The sequence below is a fragment of the Mchenga conophoros genome, linkage group LG1 (assembly GCF_057382185.1).
Source record: "Mchenga conophoros isolate Kocher_MC1m ecotype Shallow Benthic linkage group LG1, M_conophoros_male_GT1.1, whole genome shotgun sequence".
NCBI classification, from domain to species: domain Eukaryota; kingdom Metazoa; phylum Chordata; class Actinopteri; order Cichliformes; family Cichlidae; genus Mchenga; species Mchenga conophoros.
In genome coordinates, this window is record NC_140526.1 from 17,449,914 (window position 1) to 17,469,589 (window position 19,676).

At 39.9% G+C, this 19,676-nt stretch overlaps 1 protein-coding gene across 4 annotated transcripts in view; it reads left to right on the top strand.

Moving 5' to 3' along the window:
- kiaa1549lb (KIAA1549-like b) overlaps window positions 1-19,676 on the top strand; it is a 62,306-nt gene that overhangs the window by 24,312 nt on the left and 18,318 nt on the right. For 3 of the 4 annotated variants that reach the window (XM_085268251.1, XM_085268260.1, XM_085268242.1), the window contains exons 3-13: window positions 3,008-3,484; window positions 3,610-3,725; window positions 7,668-7,887; window positions 8,201-8,334; window positions 8,901-9,069; window positions 12,842-12,901; window positions 14,053-14,204; window positions 14,672-14,843; window positions 15,427-15,590; window positions 16,046-16,081; window positions 17,747-17,937. In XM_085268251.1, the coding sequence (XP_085124377.1) occupies window positions 3,008-3,484; window positions 3,610-3,725; window positions 7,668-7,887; window positions 8,201-8,334; window positions 8,901-9,069; window positions 12,842-12,901; window positions 14,053-14,204; window positions 14,672-14,843; window positions 15,427-15,590; window positions 16,046-16,081; window positions 17,747-17,937 (1,891 nt within the window). Of the gene's footprint in view, window positions 1-9; window positions 3,485-3,609; window positions 3,726-7,667; window positions 7,888-8,200; window positions 8,335-8,900; window positions 9,070-12,841; window positions 12,902-14,052; window positions 14,205-14,671; window positions 14,844-15,426; window positions 15,591-16,045; window positions 16,082-17,746; window positions 17,938-19,676 lie in introns of those variants that run through there. The other variant, XM_085268233.1, reaches the window with a different exon arrangement.

Below are 19,676 nucleotides of genomic sequence, written 5' to 3' on the forward strand. Positions count from 1 at the left end.
TCTCAAAAACACGCAACACCGCCTCAGACTGCTGGTTACACTGTATCCAGGCTGTCACGTGTATCCTTCACAAACGGAAACAACATTGTATCATTGTTTCCATCATCAACAGAGTTGACACCAATAATGTCTTCTCCATCTCCATCCACACTGTCTGTGCTTTCATCCTCCGTGCCCTCATTTTTCCTGTCACCTTCCACTGAGTGGATAGACAAAGCCCTTCAGACAGAAACAGCAGCGTTATCAGCAAGGTCTCAGGGTTGGTCAGACAGTTTAACATTCCCGCAGTCCACCACTCAGTCACTTGCTGACCTGCAATCTGTAAGACAGGAGAGACAAAGCAAAACAAGCAAACGGCCACACTCTTCAAGTGAAACCAGCATTGATAAAGGCAATAAAGTAACAACACATTCATCAGTGGACAGAATCTACCCAGTGAGTGAATTATACACTAGAATTGCAACACCCAAAGAAATCCAGACACCAGCAACCAGCACATATACACTATACTCTACTCCTAACTATAGTCAAAATCTTTTAAAAATTTTGTACAGACCTACTCAAATGCAAAATCCAGGTATGAACTTTGTACCCGCCAATAATCTTGAAATGAACGCCTCATTTCCCTCTAAACTGGAGAGTCAAACTGTTCAAAGGCAGCAGGGAGCTTCACAAAATCCCACATCAGCACTGCTGTCTGCCCATCCTAAAGGCTACTCAATTTCTAGTCATATCACACAGTGGCTTCTAAACCAAACGGCATACATGGAAGAGGAAGTTAAGACAGCAGGAGAAAGTCACACTTTTATTCATGAAGGTCATGCCGTCATGTCATCACTCAGCTCGCATGTTGGGACTCCCACTGTGTCACCAGTAATGGCGATCACACCAGGTGAATCATTTTTTACAGTTTCCTTGGAGACTCCACCAGGTAAAGTGACGCTCTCTGAAGCTGCAATCACCAAGCTAACAGGTAGCCACTCTGGCATGATGTCCTCAGAGCATGTATCTAATCCTGGTGATTTACTGATCGCAGCGGGTCACAGCAGTCCCAGAGTCCCTGCCACTGATGTAATTTACAACCAGGGAGAGATAACGGCAGCAGAGCTCAGATCTGTTTCCACTCATGCTCACCTGAATAACTCACTTTCACTCACACAGCTGAAACCTGATTCCACTATTCGTTCTATCCCCAGTTTGAGCACCAGAACAGGAACAACATCGTCTGCACTGGAGTCAGATTTGTTCAATTTGAGACCCAGAAATATTCAGGAATCTGTAACTGGGTCTTCCAAGGGCATAACTCACTTGTACATAGATTACACAACCTCAAAAACTTTATTTTCTAGCAATAAGATAGAATCTCTTTCAGGATCTGCAAATGACATAATTTATAAAACCAGAAGCCATTCACACCTCAATCAGCCTACGTACAACCCGAACTATAATAATATAGATGAGCTATCTTCCAGAAGTGCGATATATTTTGCAAACCAACCCAAATCTGTTTCATCACCGCAAATAATTCCCTCAGAAAGACCTCTTCAAACAAGGCCTTTGCCTGATTTTTTCCATAAATTGTATACACTTAGTTTAACTTCTAAAAAATCTGAAGAGACAGTGGTGTCCTCTGATGAAACCTCTGCTCATATAAAATCAGAGGGCATGACTGAGATCCACACAAGAGCAGAAAATAGTAAAGTATTGCAAGGTTCTCCTGTATTCAATGGAAACAATGAATCTTCTCTGATCAGTGATGCTGTGTTTTACAAGAAAGAAACTCCATCAGTGTTCGCAACACGCTTCCCATCTCTCGGGACTAAAACAGATTTTTTCATGCTGACTAAAGGGTCTGCAGGTTCTGGAAAAATCTCTACTGAAATCCCCTTTTTACCAGTAACAGCTGAACCTCTTATGAGAGTTTTTCACAGAGACAATGTGACATTGGTGGGTCATAATGAACCGTCCGAAATGACCTTAACACAAACAACAAACTCTTTTTCTCACTCTCAGGGACCAATCACTAGTGTGAATAGCAATAAATCTAATTTTCACCTGGACAGAGAAACGAACATGCCCTCCGATGTTTCCCCTGCTGTAACTACTTCCTCCAGTGATGGACAAAACAGCATGGAGACATGGAGTGCTATTTTCAGCTTGGGCACAAAACTAATGGCACCATATACAGACTGGAAAACCACCAAGCCTATGGCTCTTGAAAGCAGTGGCTTTAAATTAGAAAGCACATCTATAACCTTTGATAGGGTAAAATCTAATTTACCAACAGTTGGTCCCTCATTTCAAAATCCAAAGCTGGAAGATGGACAAGAGCGTAATGCGTACATGCTGAATTCTGCTGATTCAACAGCTGTTGCCAGTGATCCATATCCAGCTCATCCAACTGGTGACTATCCATCTTTTGCAACTTCCGACTATAAGGAATGGAGCTTGTCCCCAGCTAATTTTAGGTCATCTGTGGCTTTTAATGTAGAGCAAGATGTTTTTTTGCCCCTGTCTCATATAACTACTGATTCTGCAGCATTTTCCCAAGCTGCTCATGTTGAATTGATATATAAGACCAGGAACAGCCCCTCGCTGACAGCTGTTCCCTCTCTTGAATCTGCATTTGATTCTGCTGTCACACTTTCAAATAGCCCTGTGCATAGTATCTCTGATACTGACAGCAAGAGTAAGACAACTGATTCCATCCTGAAGGCATCAACCTTCCCAGCTGACCTGATTTCATCCTTCCCTTCTTACCCATCATCATCATCATCATCATCATCATCATCATCATCATCATCATCATCATCATCATTTTCATCGCCATCTTCATTCTCATACATAAGACCCACCACAAGAAAAGCAACCATGGATGAAGGCACTGCAGCGTTAGCCGTCTCTCTAAATCTTGAGCAATCTTCATTTCCATCATCATCACCAAGTTTGATCTCATTATTAGATTCTAATCGCTCACCGGTAGTGACTGAGACATTTGTTCTTACAGAAGCAGAGACGGATGAATTAACCGCTGGAACTTCCAAAACAGTTGGACTCACTTTCCCCAAAGAAAAAGAGGCTAGTTTAAGCCCCTCTCAATCAGTCAGAATTACCCATTCTGCTGGGCCTACCGAGAGGACAACTCAGGTATCACCTCTGACCCCTCGACAAGACACCACGACAGCCTCTGTTAAGCTTTCCACCACTACGGCTTCAACCACAAAAACTAAAAACTCCACCACTACCACGCCTTCCCTAAGAGTCACTACGCAGTCAACCACCACTACCACACCACAGACCACGTTCGCGACCGGGAAAACCACAACCGTCAGGACTCAGTCCAACAGGAGAACATTCACACCGCCTGTCCTAAGAACGAGCCCTCCCAGGGGGGTCACGGCTGTCTTCATCTCACCTTTCACCACTACCACAGAGACTCCACCACAGCAGTGCAACATCACTGAGAGAATGTGGGTGAAAACAGGTAAACAGTACTTTTTGGAGAAGTCCTAGAGAAAAATAATATAACGATATGTTTTTTTTAATTTATTGCTCTGACTTGTTTTGTCTGTTGCCTGTCCTGTCTTGTCCTTTTTGTCTGTCTCTTAGTTGTTTCCATCTATGTGAGGAGAAACAGGCTAGACAGCATTCAGAGGCAAAACCTGCGAAGGGGACTAAGTCAAGGCCTCAGGAAAGCTCTCAATGATACCTCTGCCCAAGCACAGGTCAGACTTTCACCAGTTATTGCTTATTGTGCTACAACTACATCTTTTTCATGTTTATAGATGGATAACATAACTTGATTTCTTCAAATATGGTTGAACAAATGTATTTTTTTTACAGCTTCTCTTGAATTGCAACTTAAGTTACGCTTTCATTATGCGTTTATGGTCTCTCTTCTCTAGTTTAACAACCAGTTTAACAATAATAGAAAAACAATATTTATTTTTCTGGAAATTACAGTCCTATTTAGAGAAGAACAGAAGATAAAGTCGGGTATCTTCTAGGGTGTGGATACCTTGTGATTGTTTCATTGACACGGTTTTAATGTCTTATGAGCTTGCCATGAGCTCATGTGAGTCAAATTCCCTTTTTCAGAGGTTTGGTTTAAAAAAAAATAGCTCGAACCCTCAAGAACCCTAAAAAACTATTCAGCTTAGACAATAACTGAATAAATAAATACATTTTTAACACTGAAGAATTGTTTTCCGGTTGTGCACTCTCCAGAAAACCAGAGGTTTATAAGCATGTGTTACACACTCATACCGAGGACCCTCATGTAGGCTGTGTGAAAAGAAATGAAGACTAATATAGAAATTAGGTTGACTGAATGTGTCCCAGAAGGCACAGAGTAATGTCACATATTTGACTAAGTGTACCAGGATTAAAATAAGATGCATGTTAGGACTGTATCGGTGCTGTAGATATTTACAAGACACAACCTGAGTGTCTGCAGAACCCATCCATATTTCACACAATCATCTTTTTGTGTGTGGATAGGTTAGCTGTGAACCAGTCATAGTCCCTGCACTGCCAAAAGCCACCTTGTCCTTGCAGTAAGCCTCCAATACCTTCACTCAATGTGACTTAAGTGTGAGAAAAACACCAAGCGAGGAACAGAAATGTTTACTTGTGAGGATCTACCAAAGACTTGCTCTTGTGATGATGTCAGTAAGATGGTAAACATATGAATATACGAATAAAGCACATGCAAACAATATATTTTGTTATAAAAACAGTCTTTTGAGGTCTGGAAGTAAATACAGAGAAATCTGTCTTCATAGCACTGTCACAGTCACAGTCATTGCTCCAGGAAATGTAAACTGCACCTGTGTGTGTGTGTGTGTGTGTGTGTGTGTTTGTGTATGCGTAGCTCAATGAAATGCCTTATTGTGTTGTATTTCTCAATCTGGAAGTATCAAATATTTGAGAGGGAGCCTTGTGTATTTGTCCTGGCGATGTGAAGGTCAGTGCTCTCACATGTTCGCTCTCTGTAGTCTCTGAAGGTGTCTTGCTTCAGTGCACTCCTGTCACCCATTTCAGCATTGCCTGGTTTCCTTTTAGTAGCACTTCTTTCTCATCCAATGAGAGGCAAGCTGTTGGCTGGGGAAATTGCTTCTGTGTTTAATTATAGGTTATAAATGGTTGGGAGGAGAGTGATGTGCTGAGCTGATGCTAAAAAGATCACAAGAAATAGACTAAATGAACTGAACCTCAGGACTAAGACCATTAAAAAAATAATAGTGAACTATTTCCGTGTCTTTCATGGAGTTAGGATTCTGCCACAACTTGAGAGTTTTTGAATGCCAATAGTGGGATCTGTTCGGTCTGCTGCAGTCTGTCACACTCTTTGAGACTGAGTTAGTGTGTGTGTGTGTTCGAAATGCAATCTCTTAATAACACCTTCACATGGGTGAAGCCCAAGAGGATGAAGTGATAATAAAGGGCTCTTTTCACAGAGCTCATAACAAGGCTGAATTGTGAGGAAGCAGAGTGGTGACTCTCAGCTACAGAGACTAGGCTCTCAGTGTTTCGGCTAGTGGATCTCCTTGTCAGCACAGGCTTTCAGATGGGTTTAGATAACGGATTTGAATGGTTTCACCTCTCATACACGCACGCTAGATCTGCCATCATTCCCTTTTCCACTTTCACTGTACTCAGAGTTCACGAAGAAGTCAAACTCTAACTGACAAACACATACTGTATAAATTTTATTCTGTAATGAGACACAATTTCCCAAACACACAGGTTTTGCATTTATATCCGTGAACGTATTGATTCCAGTCCTCTTGTGTTAGAGGTGCAGGAACATAAGCGTCTTTGTCCCAAACTCACCTATTTAACAGTCTCGCTCATGTCTCTCTTCTCAGCAGCCCCTCAGGCCCTCATGGTTCTCACCACATATCTGTATTCCACGATCACTCCCTCCTCTTCCTGATGCTCTCATTAGTGACTTGGATAACAAGTGCATCTTCCGATTTACTGTGAACGATTTCATAGCATGTATGCAATTTCTATTTGAGTGATTTTTACTATATGGTAAGATTCATTAAAATAAATTTAAAAACCGTTCTAGTTTTTTTTTACAGTAGAAATTTCAATTTGTTATAGCAGGAGAAGTAAAAGGTGTGGCTGATGACATTAACAAGCTATTCTATTCAGTTGTCTTACTAGTAAGTCAGCAGACATAACATATGAATCACCATGTTTGAACAACTTTATTCTACATGTGTTAATGGCCCTATACAACACACAGAAATTGTTGTTCTTTGAGACCTTTAGAAACAAAATTCCTCTGATTATATTTTTCTCCACAAGCAGCACACCAGTGACTTGGACATCTAGTTGTTGTCTGCAAGTGATTTTCATTCTGTAATAAGATGAATAAAAAGGCAAAAAGCAGTGGCTATCTGAAAGGCCCACTTGAGATGTCACTTTACTTTTTGTGGTTGCATTGTGGGTAATGATGCAAACTGGTATGCAGTGCTGCATATAACAGCTTTATGGTGATTTGCATCATCTTATAATAAAGTATCTTTTATTCTGATTTAGGAATGTGAAAGGAACCACTCAGACCTTTAAGGAGGTTCTAAACGCAGACATTCATTCATTCATTTTATTCCTAGCCTGTAATTTATTGTTTGGATGATTTTTTTCTCTCTACAATTTTATTTTGCTTTTTATATTGTTTTTTTGGCATTGGATATTTTTCATTTTGTAATGTATTTTTATGTATTTTTTATGACTACATTTAGTGGGTTAGCATATTTGCTTTCTTCTTCTACAGAAATCAGAATTTATTTTATCTTAATATAATGTATGTTTAAGTTTCATTAAAAGTGTAGAAGGGATCATTTTTCTTCATTAAGAATGAATGACTGTCACCCTTCCAGTGAGGTCATTTCTAATCAGGCTTTGGCAAACAGTAGATGAATCAAATAGATGGGCCAGATGCATCTCTCAGGTCCTGTGACAGATCTGGATTTTTGCCTTTTCCTTAAGTACATAACTTTCTGATATTGATATAGATATGCTCACTGGCCTGCCACTTCTTTTTTCATCTACTTGTCCAGTTTCCTCAACATTTTAAGTAGACACTGCTGAGATATGTTGAGTTTTTGGCTAGCAGCTCTTTGGAAATCACTCTGTTGGTGCAAAAACAGAATTTTATTCCTGTCAAACTATGTAATATTTGGTAGTTTTTATAGATTTGTATTAGGAAACTAGAACAATTTGTGTTTTTGTGTGTGTGTGTGTGTGTGTGTGACAGGCTGTGGTTAGAGACACAATTTAAAATAGGTTCTTTGCCAAGTTGTCGTTTTCTAGACAGAACACTGGTTCATCCAATGGTTTAGGTCACTTTTTATTCTTGGATGATTCATAGGTATGTGTTAAGTAAAAAAGAAATCCTCTGAAAATTATTAGATATAATGACTGGACTAAAAATGTCTGAATAAATTTTGAAAGCCTGGAGAACTTTTGCTCTAGTTGGGCTCTAGGTATGGCTCAAAACTTTTTCATAACACTTAGCACATCATAGAAGACATGTTGAAAATACCTTCTTTAATCATGGATTTGTAGAGGTAATCATTTTGTAATTAATGGTAAAATGTAAGCAATATGGCTTCTCAAAGACATCCAACTCTCTTTTTCTTTTTCTTTCTTAGGTGGAGACTGTATTTGGTTCTCCCAACATGACAGTGGCTTATCACGTGACTGGAGGGGATATAGTTTACCCTCCGTCTGTAGTGATGGAAGGCTTGGCATCCTATGGCCGTGATAAGCTGATTGCAGACCTGCGGCAGTACCTCCCCATGGTAACAGCCCTGCCCCTCCCGGTTGCATTATGGAGACCCAGCCCAGCCACAGGCTTCCAGCTGAAAACAGGTCAGCCAGTGCTCAGTCAGGTTGAAAAGAAAAAAATAAGTCTGCTTGAGACTTGCCGTTATATGTTCCTTCTTTGACTGTGCACTGGAAGGGTATGAAGTGTGAAAAGAAATTCTGTGATACCACATCAGAGACAGAAATGGCAATATGGCATGTAGGTACTTATAAAATAAGCACAAATAAGTCAAATTCTAAATGTTCCTAATATAGTTATATACTGTCAAAGATAGCAAAACACACTCTTACAGGCTTTTGAAGAATTCTTTGATTTTCAGAATGCAGTTTGTCAGTTTGTGTTGTTTTTATGTTGCAGTGCTACAGTTTGTGGGAGTAGGTGATGATCCTCGGTCCTGTCGCTTCTCTCAAATGATGGAACAGAGGCTTGAGAAGGTTTTTTCCGAAGCGCAGGCCAAAGTGCTTAACGCTAACAGCAGACTCTCTGTTCAGGTACTGCGGGGGAACCTTTGTGTTCTGGTCCTGGAATTGCGTAGGCGTTCCGCATGCTGTCAGGATAGATATTGATGATAAATAACTTAATTTTGTCCCCTGTTACACTTCAGTATCACCATGTGGTTTATGTGATGTGGCAGCCACAAAAGGCTGCAAACTGTGTGCAGTTTGAGCAAAATTGTCCCTAAGCATATTGGGCTGTGCCTTTTTTTTCAAGAACTACTTAATTATGCGGGAGAGGCATTGGTTATATTAATTTTAATGTGCTGCCACATTAAAGTGCACCCTATATTAAAACTAATTTGCCGTTTATGCATGGATAAAGCTACTGTATTTTTGAATTCTTTTATTTATACATACATATTTCTCTGCTGTCGAGATTCTTGATGATATTTATCATTAAAGACAGTTACTGTTTCCGTGCCTCCCCTGTCATTTAGAAAAATATTTCTTAGAATTTGCAGATTACAGTATACAGTATAATCCTAAGCATTTTGCTCATATTACCCACACTTCTCTATGCCTTGTTCTTTTTCTGACCTCGACTTTTGTGTTTTTCCTAGATGCTGAGTGTCTCTCAGGCAGCAGGATCCCCTGCTGTGTCACTGGTCTACACTCTAAAGAATGGGACTGGCTTTCTTAATGGCACTGCTGCCTCAAATCTACTTGGTCAGCTGTCAGCTGAACTAGTGGGCTACTTCCTCTTCTATCCGCCACTTATCGTTGCTGAGCGTAAGTTGCAATTTGCATTCTTAAGTGAGTGTTAGGCAAGAGTAATGCAACAGGCCCTACAAGAACAAGCATCAGAGGTAGTTCTTGAGTTCTCCTGGGAATGATTTGTTCTCTAAATACAAAAGAGATTCCAGATGTTTCAGGTTGTGTCTCACAGGGCTTTCATGTTTGGCTCTAGTTGTTTGGACACTGAAACTTTAGTATTGATTAACTATGCTAGAAATCATGCCCTAGTTAATTTAATGCATTCTGAGCTTTTTGCATTCACATGGACTCAAAAAGCTTCTCTAGGCATTGGCAAAAATCATAAATTTCTTTGCTAAGCCTGACTGACATCCAGTTTTTCAGTAATTGGATGTTTTTGACTGTTCTTATGCTATTACAATCACAATTTTACATTTGAGTCATTTAAAGAAAGTTGATGAAAAGACACAACTAAGCCTCTGCCTTTCATCTCAGCCTCCTTTGAGGGCATAGTCAGCATCCATCTGTGTTAGCATTGTACTTGGAATAAAATAAAGAGTGACAGGGAATCAGCAGGAGTCTAAACAGCAATCCCAGTAGCGTCCTATGGCAGCCTGTTACTATCCCTTGTGTAACTGCTCAGTGGATGGAGATATGGTCGACATGGACCTCAGATGCATGCAATATAATGAGACTTATTTTTATGGTACGTTATTAATCCCTAAAGGAGGGATTGTGTTGTTTTGCTTGACCCGGTTCACATAAATGTACAATAAAGGTTCAGCAACAGAACTACTCTGATAAACACACGCACACACAAACAGGATTTTACCCAGAAATCGCCTGGAGATTTTTTGTGCTTCAGTCTATGTCTATCATCAGCAACACTTCACATAATGGCTTCTGGATTTGTGCTTCCTTGATGCGCTGCAGTTTGTGTAAACAAAAGCAATGGGACCTTCAGAATGTGTTAACCAGAAGAAGCAAGTCAGCAACAGCTAGATATAATCTATCACGTACCCTGAAGTCAACCTGTCATATTACATCACACATTTTGCTTGAAACCCCTGCAGATAATAGCCAAATGCATGGAAGAGGAAATGATCTTTCGTATTCAGCAGTCATACAGCGAGGCACTTTTTCAGTTTTTTCTCTCGTCCTTGTCGGAGTTACGTTTTGCTCATTACAAGTTCATACAAAAGGTGTGTTTCCTAACCTGAAGGCATCCTGTGCAGACACTGAGAGCAGTGATGTCCTGCTCATGCTTTACCAGTAGCATTATTATCTTAAACATTATATGTGCAAAATGGGCCTTAGTGTCTTGCATTATGTAATCCAGTGTAAGCAAACCTGTTATATAGCTCAAACAGGTCTGGAGAGATTCTATTTAAAGACTCACTGGGTCAAGCAGACTTCAGGAATACAGAGGAAGCCACGGGACAAGCTGTGGATTTAAAGAGGCTGATGTGTTGAAACTGCACCTCTGGTTAGCTTTCTATTCAAGCAGAAACAAGACTCCCAGCTTGATTGCAAAAGTTTCTAACCAGGTTCAGTGCTTGAATATTTCTAGACTGTGGTCAGTTTGAGAAATTGTTAATCATTGGACTTGGACATGGTCATGGTCAGGATCACACCAGAGCTGATACTTTATATAGGACTATAGGCTTCCTTGCAATAACCTCTGCCTGAGTTCAGTCTTAGTTTTAACTTTTAGTCTTCTTCATGTTCTGTTGTTGCTAAGGACATTGTGAGAAGAGACCAAACAGATTTTCTAACCTTTAGACTCAACTTGTTTGGATCTTAGAAAGATTCAGAACTGAGTGTTAATGTTTGTCAAATAGTGGTAATAATGTTTTCCATTCACATCACCAATAGGAAGTAATTTAATAGCATGCCAGTGACTGTAATGAATCCTCATCTTTTCTTGTGGATTTTCTTATTTCTTTGAATCCTTTTATAGCCTCTATATTTTCAGTCCACATCAATTTTCTGTATGGTTTAAGTTTAGTAACAAGTTAAAGGAAATTGTTATCAAAATATATGAGATTTCGGAGTCATGAGTCAAAGATAGTTGCATTTTCTCCATCCCATATGAGCTCAATAAAGCTATATATAATATCTAGAGTGTCAACAGTGTTGCACTCATGTTAGCCTAATCAAGATAGTACTTCCTATGTACTGGGAAGGAGAAAAGCCTCTAAAACTGAATTTTAAGAAGTAAGATGGTCCAAAGGTTGTGCTGCTGAGACAAAACAAAATGGGGTACTACCTCTAACAGTTAAAAATACTAAATGAAGATCTTATGTTTCAAAAGCATCTACGTGCCTGTCTAGAAAGAGCAGTTTCCCTGCTCGTAGCCTGGTGTGTCCTGTGCAGAAGAAAGAAAACAATCTAAGATTAAATATTTTACATTTGGTTTGCGTCTTCCAATCTGACAAATCTGGGATCTGACCTAAGTGCCTCTGAGGATAGATAGCAGTCTTGGGTTTCACATTGTTGAAATCAAGATAGATAGGATTTCCAGTAGTGAGCATTAAACTAAAAACCACTTTGTGTTGAGCCTGAATTAAGTTAGAAAATCAAGTTGCCTACAGGCATATTGTTTCAGTTGCTGAGCACAGAAAGAGAGGAAGGCAATCTCGGTAAAAAGAAGAGACAGAGGGAGCAGATACTGACATGGAGGAAAATGCCAGAGAGACAGTGGGGTTAAAGACAGAAGTGTGTAAAAGTGATTTTGTTTGTTTTGTAGCCTCACAGTTAGTGATATTACACTGCTCACAGGAGGTGCAAGCATATGCCAGCAGCGGCTGCCTCCTCACTTCAAAGCCAATTATTGCAGTAAATAATTAACTGTGGGGGATTCTCATGCCACCTTAGGCTCTGCTCTGACAGCAAAGGCCCGCGATCTCATACGTTCCAACGTGCAGTCTGGACTGCTGAGCTCAGCTCTTTTACACCCCCTGATTTGCAACAACCTCTCTCAAATGTAATGACTGAAGCTATTTGGAAATGTTACCATTTTAGACTAGATTATTTAACTTTTCAACATGTGAAGGTACAAAGTAGAGAAAATTAATAATAGCTTTTGCTGGAGAGCATTTGGGATTTTCAACGTTCTCATCAGAAAACAGCAGGGGTTCACGCAAAAGCTTGCTAAACCTTGCTGATTAATAGTTCAAATGACTGAAGCTTATAGACAGCGCTGAACTGATTTTGCTGACAGCCTTTCAGCCCTATCCATTATTGTTGCTAAAGCCCTTACTATTCCTCTCACCCTTCTCCCCCACCCGTCTCTCCTGTCATGCCTGAGTGTACAGTTCTGTGAGTGTGCTTTCACAGACCACTGATACAGCATTCCCCAAAACACTGCACCAGTCTCTAGCACAACAGCTTAATCAGGCAGGAAATAGATGTAAGAGAACACAGAGACAACCAGAGCTCAGACTGCTTAAAGCTTCCCTTGCTTCTGTATTTGTCTGACTATCAGTGATAATGAGGCTTTAAAGTGAGATATCAACACACAAAATGTGCCAAACCTTCAACGGCTTACTGTACATTTTTCTTGAAAGGTTTCAAAAGTGTTGGTATGTTCGGCTCAAATTAACACCACCAAAATGATACATTCACACTTGCATCAATATATGTTGAGCTTTTTTGCATTGTTGATTATATTCAGGTCATATACAATTGTGCAACTGAGCATTCATTGTAAAATCTCAGCGTGCAAAGGCAAATGTAAGCTACACTACTGTGTGGAAATCGTATATTGGTATTAACTTTGCTTTCAACTTTTTTGTTGTCATTACAGCAATGGAATATCACAATCTGAACACTTCAATAGCAACCAGAGACTTCTGGGTTGTTACAGGTAGGGATATCATTGCTTACTGACTGTTAAAATCAGAGCTTTGCTCTTGCTTTGTGAGTGGATTATTTACTTATGAGTCGCCATTTACTTATGACCAGTATTCAAATGCAACCAATTCCCAGTCCTCCAACGACATCCTGGAACATTCTACTTCTACAGTTTTGAAAATATTCATTGGGAACTTTAAGAAATGAACTGATGAACTGTCTCATTCCAGAGGAGAAATAAAGTACAAAATGAGTCCTAGTAAATGTTTTCAATGTGGGTGTTTTTAAATGACTAAATTGGCTGAGGAGCAATACACTGATCAGCCTCAGAATTAAAACAACCTGCTTAATGTTGTGCAGATTTTCACTATAGTGCTAAAACAGCTGTTACTGTATCTGTTGGGATGTGGGCATGCCATGTATGGTGTTTAGCAACAGATCCTTTGTGCTCTGTGGGTTGCTGTGGGTGGGGCATCCATTAATTGGGGTAATTCCAGTACGTTCTGCAGACGCTCTATCTGATTGGGATTTAGGAGAGTTTGGAGGCTTTGACAATGCACATATTGTTGATTTTCTAAAGCCTTTCCTGATCAAGTATATCAGCGTGCAAGGGTGTAATGTTCTGCTTGGAGGGAGGGAGCAGAACCCTGGTTGTCCGAGCAGAACATTTCATTATAATGAGACGGTCAATAGTATTTGCGACAGCTGTCAGGGGTTTTAATGTTGTGGCTCATTGGTTGTTGTATATCTCTAAGTTGTCAAACTGAACGAGTCTTTCAGATCACAATCTGTTGCTCTACACCTACTCCAGTGACACTTTGAATAGTTGAAAGTCAGCCCCACACTGAAGATGAGATCCAACCAGAATTATAGCTTTTCTGCTTTTTCCTATTTATAATAAGGTTCTGAATGTCTCATAAGTTCATATCAGAATTAACAGTGCTTTGGCAGCACTTTAACTAAGTATGGTCATGCCAATAATGAAAGCTGAATTGAATTCCGAAGCAAGCTACACTATATTACAACCCGCACACACACAGACACACACATTTCCAACTGTGCGTCTGTCTTTTCTTTTGTACTCCTTTCTGCCCTTGCCAACCATGTATTTTTTTTCTCTTCACAACAATCTGGCCATCCTCTTTATTTCAACTACATTTGCAGTGATCCAGGATGTGGATAATGCCAGCCTGGAGGGACAGTACCAAAGCTTCGCCAGTCTAATGGAACAGCGCCTGGCAGAGTTGTTTGTGTTGGCGGGCCAGCAGGGCACTCGTTTTAGACGAGCAACGACTGTAGGCAGCTACACTGTCCAGGTAAGAAACTGGCACTGCAGCCTGTAGGGAATGCCAGTCATCTAAGATTCTTATTCTGATGTTTTGCCTGACTGCCTTGGCATGTCAGAAGTCAGATTAGTCTAATTTGTTTCGTGGGCTTTTTTCTCCCAACAGTATGAATATTTGATACACTTTGATACGCACTTCTGCACATGCTTGCACGATTATTTGTGGTCAACCCCTGATAATTAGGTAGCTTCTCCGCTCATCATGTGGTAATTGCTCATCAAAACAAGTCAGAGGTTGAATATTTTACCCAACAAGTCCTTTCTTTTTTCATACAGTTTTTCATCTTAAGAAACTCTCCTAAATGCATGATTTTATTTTTGTTGTATTTTGTGAAATTAAAGTTGGTGCATAAGACATTGTAATAGCCGTTGTATAGGTTTATGCTGATTGTACAGCAGTTCACACACACACACACATCCCTTTTCATACCCAATCAGATGGTGAGCATCCGCCGGATCTCAGGGTTGAAGAATCCGGCCGAGATGACCTACTATGTCCAACACAATGGCATTCCTTTATTGGGCACATCAGCTGCCAAGGTCCTGAACACAGTGGATTCTCAGACTATGGCGCTCACCCTGGGCTACTTTGTCCAGGTGCAAGCAGAACGTAAGCAAAGCATCCTTCTAGCATTTGACAGCTAGGAAAAGTGACACAAACACAGAGACAAGTGAACCAAAACACATGATTCATGCCGAGTTTGGAAAAGAAAAGCTGGTGTTGTGGTGAGAGACATAGAAGAAAAGGTTGAGAAAGCTCTTTGCTGTCTAATCTCTCTGAAATGCTCCCAGCGGGACATTGTTTGTTTGGGCTACAGTGCAGCTTGCTGCTAAGAGAAGAGACAAGGGGGGAAAAAAGGGTGAGACAGAGTTTGTGGGTGGCAGGTGTGGGAGGGGGCATGCAGCATTCTCCTATGCATTGGATTGTCGCCTGCAATAGCTGAATGAGGCGCAGTGTATGTCAGCTTGAGCTGTATGCAGTGCTGCAGTGTAATGAATGATTCTTCATGTTTTGTCAATACAACATGCTGAGGACTTCATTATATTTTAATGAGCAAATCAAAGGACAAATGGTTATCATTTAGAGCCTACTGGATGTCATAAAGTAATGACAGGTAAAAAACAAACAAACAAAAAAACAAAACAAAGAAACAACAAAAAATAAAACAACAACTTATTTAAATTTTTTTCAGCTGTCGTCAAGAACCCTCCTAATAACCTTTGGATAATCGCTGCTGTTTTGGCCCCGATCTCCGTAGTAACACTCATTATTATCATCATCACAGCTGTGCTGTGCAGGAAGAATAAGAATGACTTCAAAGCGGATGCCATCGGTAACCTTAACCCTCGAGCTAAGGTATTTATCTTATTCATGTACTGAGCTATATTTTGGTAATCAATTCATTGTTTAAATATATTTTCAGGCTTCGTGACCATTTGCTGCTTGTCTTAATTTGAAGGCTTGGATTCTTGGCTAGACAAAGACGTGAAGACCTTGAGTTCAGGGTCTTTTTTTTCCTGATAGAACATTAAGAGATGTACTGTCTGTCACTTTATTTAGTAGCTACAGACTACAGATTGTGTGATGTCTGCCATCTGTCATTGCGTGATCAGGGTCAGTGATGCTGGGATATGTTAGCGATGTTTTGTTTGTTATTCTTTCGGATTTTGTGTTTTCTGTATTTTATTCCACAGTATCTGCGTTATCCCGTTTCAGTGCCCTCTTTTAACGCATTAGCAGAATCCTAGTCAATTCTGAACACAAACCCAAATCACACATATAATGTTTAAAACATTTTCTCTGGCTTTTAGATGGCGTACCGGAGAGATGTGGGCTATTATCACCAGGTATCTATTTCTCTGTATTCCTCCTCATTACTGATCTGTGTTTTCATTTTCAAGGCTCAGCTGTGCCAGCAGTGGGATTTGAATGGGATTTTGGGCAGACAGCAGCTATTATATATTGTAATAAATCCTGCTGTGCTGATGGAAACTAAGGATACAACAGGAATTCTGACTATCAAACCTGCAACAATGAGATTTCCGTAGATAAAAGAATGGCATTGCCTGTACTTGTTACAGTATAGCAGTCACCACATGACAAATCTGAAAGACTAAGGCTTGCAAAGAATGGTTTACCAGCAGAATGAGCGCTTTTGTTTGTGTGTATGCTCACAATTGCTTAGTTTGTGTAGAGAAAATGGAAAAGTGGTTTAGTTATTGCTCCATTCAGAGTTTCTGTAATTACCTAATATCTCCAGCTGCATGAGTGTCATTTTTGGACTCAGTAGTTTACTGACATACATCACTGTAGATACATGAAGATGCAAAGTATAACTCAGCGTATCCCACTGTCTTATTTATGAACTTTCATTAGTGAGAAAGCAATAAAGTCTTCGTATTAGACTGCAAAAGCAACTTCAGCACTGCTTTCAGAGCGCCAATTGTACACACAGGTCTTGCATGATGTAAAAAACCCCACCATACCAGCTAAATTCTATAAAATATGAAATACTCAATGTTATGAAAAATCTTTAGTGAAAGAATATCCGATTCCTTCTAATAAGTAATGTAAAAACCCTCAGTTGCTCAAAGATAGCTTCAAATAGGTAAAATTTAAATGAGTCTCTTGTGCTAGCTCTTCTACATTACTCAGCGTCAGCCAGCCAACTCGTTTCATCACACACCCTTGTTAGAGTTTTCTCTTTTGAAACCAGCAACAGGAGGGGTTTCAGTTAGTGAGAAGACAGGATTCAGTGAAAATCGTTTCTCTCTCTCTCTCTGTGTGTGTGTGTGTGTGTGTGTGTGTGTGTGTGTGTGTGTGTGTGTGTGTGTGTGTGTGTGTGTGTGTGTGTGTGTGTGTGTGTGCTCTATCAGCAGAGAGAGGATGAATGTTCACAGCAGTGTCACACTTTGTGATTTTGCACCATGTCTGGGTTACTTTGAGGCAGTGATGTGTGTCTGACAATTTATGACACCGTGATGGGAGCGGTCCTAAATATTTTAACGTATGTGTATGTATTAGTGAGTGGGTCTGAAGTATTTTGGCTACTACTGTTTTTTGTTTTTTTTTTAGTATATTGGCTTCAAGTGTTAGGTAGAAGCCTGTACCTTTCCTCGCTTGTCCTCAAATATTTTTTAATATATAACTTTATTGCTGTATTTCTGTAAAAGTCTGCAAATCCCATTTTTGTCACCGCCCACTGCAAGTCATTTATTTGACAAGAATTTGGAAGAACATGAAAAAGGGCCTCAGTTAAATCTGTGCTTATCTTTTTTAAAGGCGCAGCGGTGCAGTAATCCCCACTTCTTTTTCCTAAATCCTTTGGACATCAAAATATTCACTGTGTATTTTAGCTATACTGAGATATTTGTAACACTCGTTCTGGGCAGCATAGTTCTGTGTTGCTTGAAATGGTTAGTTTTTTTGACAAGAGGTATGTGATAAAGAAATCACTCTCACTTCAGCTATACTTTTTGTCACTCTGCATTTTCACCCAACTTGTCTATCAGCCAGTCCAAGGTTTTGACTATGCCAAACAGCACCTTGGCCAACAAGGAGGAGATGAGGAAACACTGCCTGTCAGTCAGGATACCTTAGTGATGTCTCTACAAATACGGGACACACCACTTTCACTAGAAAAGGCTCTGCAACAAGATGGAACTGCCAACAAGAAAAGTCTCACCACTGACAAACACAAAAGGTATCACTCACTCTAAATGTTTTTTACCTACGTGACTTGTATTGATCTGAGGTTAAAAAAATGCATGATGTTACTCAGGTGATAGCAATGATTATATGTTCATTAGTTAACAGTTAACTGTTTGCCTACAGATTTTGTGTGTGTGTGTGTGTGTGTGTGTGTGTGTGCAAATAGTCTAAACAAACCCCCCAAAATACTTGAAAACTTGCCTGTGACATGTTAATTAAAAATTGTGTCATAATTGTTTCAGAGTGTAGTGCAAGCACAATAAGCAGAAATGGACCATGCAAACTGAAGTGTTTTGGCAGTTAGACTGATTAGAAGTGACATCATAAAGCAGAGTCCAGTGACAGTAGGAGACAGTGACAGGACCCCCTGGAGCCTTGAAGCTGGTGGTGGAGCAGAGTAAGCAGATGGCTGATGGAGATTTTGAATGAGACGTCTTGGACATTACAAATGAGGTGGAGATGGAGAGGAAGAGAAGGGATGTATGATGATTTTCAAGGCGGGATTTAAAGAACAAGGAGTGGGAGCTGATTGGCTTAGAGAAAGCAAACAGAAACAGAACATAAAAATAGACCTGAGGGAATAGCACAGCTCTGTTCATCACAGTCCTCTTGAACCTTGTATCCCTACTATCAGTAGTAATGACTTAATGAGCTCTGACCAGTAAGAAAAGAAGAAAAAACCTAGCCTCCATACAGAGCTGGCAGATGTATGATCAAGTAGAGCAGCTTTAGAAACGGCTGATCTTTATTCAGTTTGTTTTTCTTGGCATTAGCTTTGAGAATAACTACTATGACACTAGACATTAAAGGAAATGCATTGTGCTGGTTTCAGTCACGCTTATCCAATAAATCCTTATTTGTTCATATAACTAATGAGTCTTCCTCACACACAGATGATCATGGAGATCCACAGGGTTCTGTGCTAGGCCTGATGCTTTTCACAAAAGAATAAAAAATAAAACAAATAAAGTTTTTACAGGCCATAGCTTTAGCTATCATCTGTTAGTGATTTAAACCAAGAACTCTGAGGACATAAATCATGATCCGATATGATGATGGTGCTGAGGAAACGTCTCATCACATAAGGTTAAAACAAAGCTACAACAAAACTCAACCTCCCAGCTGTCTGAGTTGTATACTTCAGTCAGCATGCTGATGTTTGTAAAGCAGGGGTATCAAACTCAATTTCACTAGGACCAGCCTGGGAAATGAGAGCACTAACATGGTTTTATTTAATCAAAAATAATAAAAAATATCCTGAATTATATTGTTGTTTATGTCCCGTAGAGCTTTCTTATACATAAATTGTTCCACAGAAAGCCCCTAAAACTTCCACATGTTGCCTAACCATCATTTGTTTAGTCAAACAAACTACATTCTGGTGTGAGTCACTTAATAAGGAAGAGACATCCTGATAAAAGCAAAATAATTTAACCTTTTTTTGTGCACATATTTTTACAAGTGTAGTATTGTCTTTTTCACAGACCTCGACATGACAGCTCAGTAGCTGCGTGTGAATATCCTCCACTAATGGGCTTGTATTTTCTATTATGAAGCTTGCCTTTACAGCTCCATCACTTTGGGATTTGGCTTGTAAAATCACATTTTTGTAGCTGCCTGCCTCTTTTTAGGCAGTGACTTTTTGAAGCCTCTATACTCTCTACATGGCTCTGTAACTTTGCTGGCATGTGGTTTCAAAATGACAATAGAAGTATATGAGATTGTTTTTTG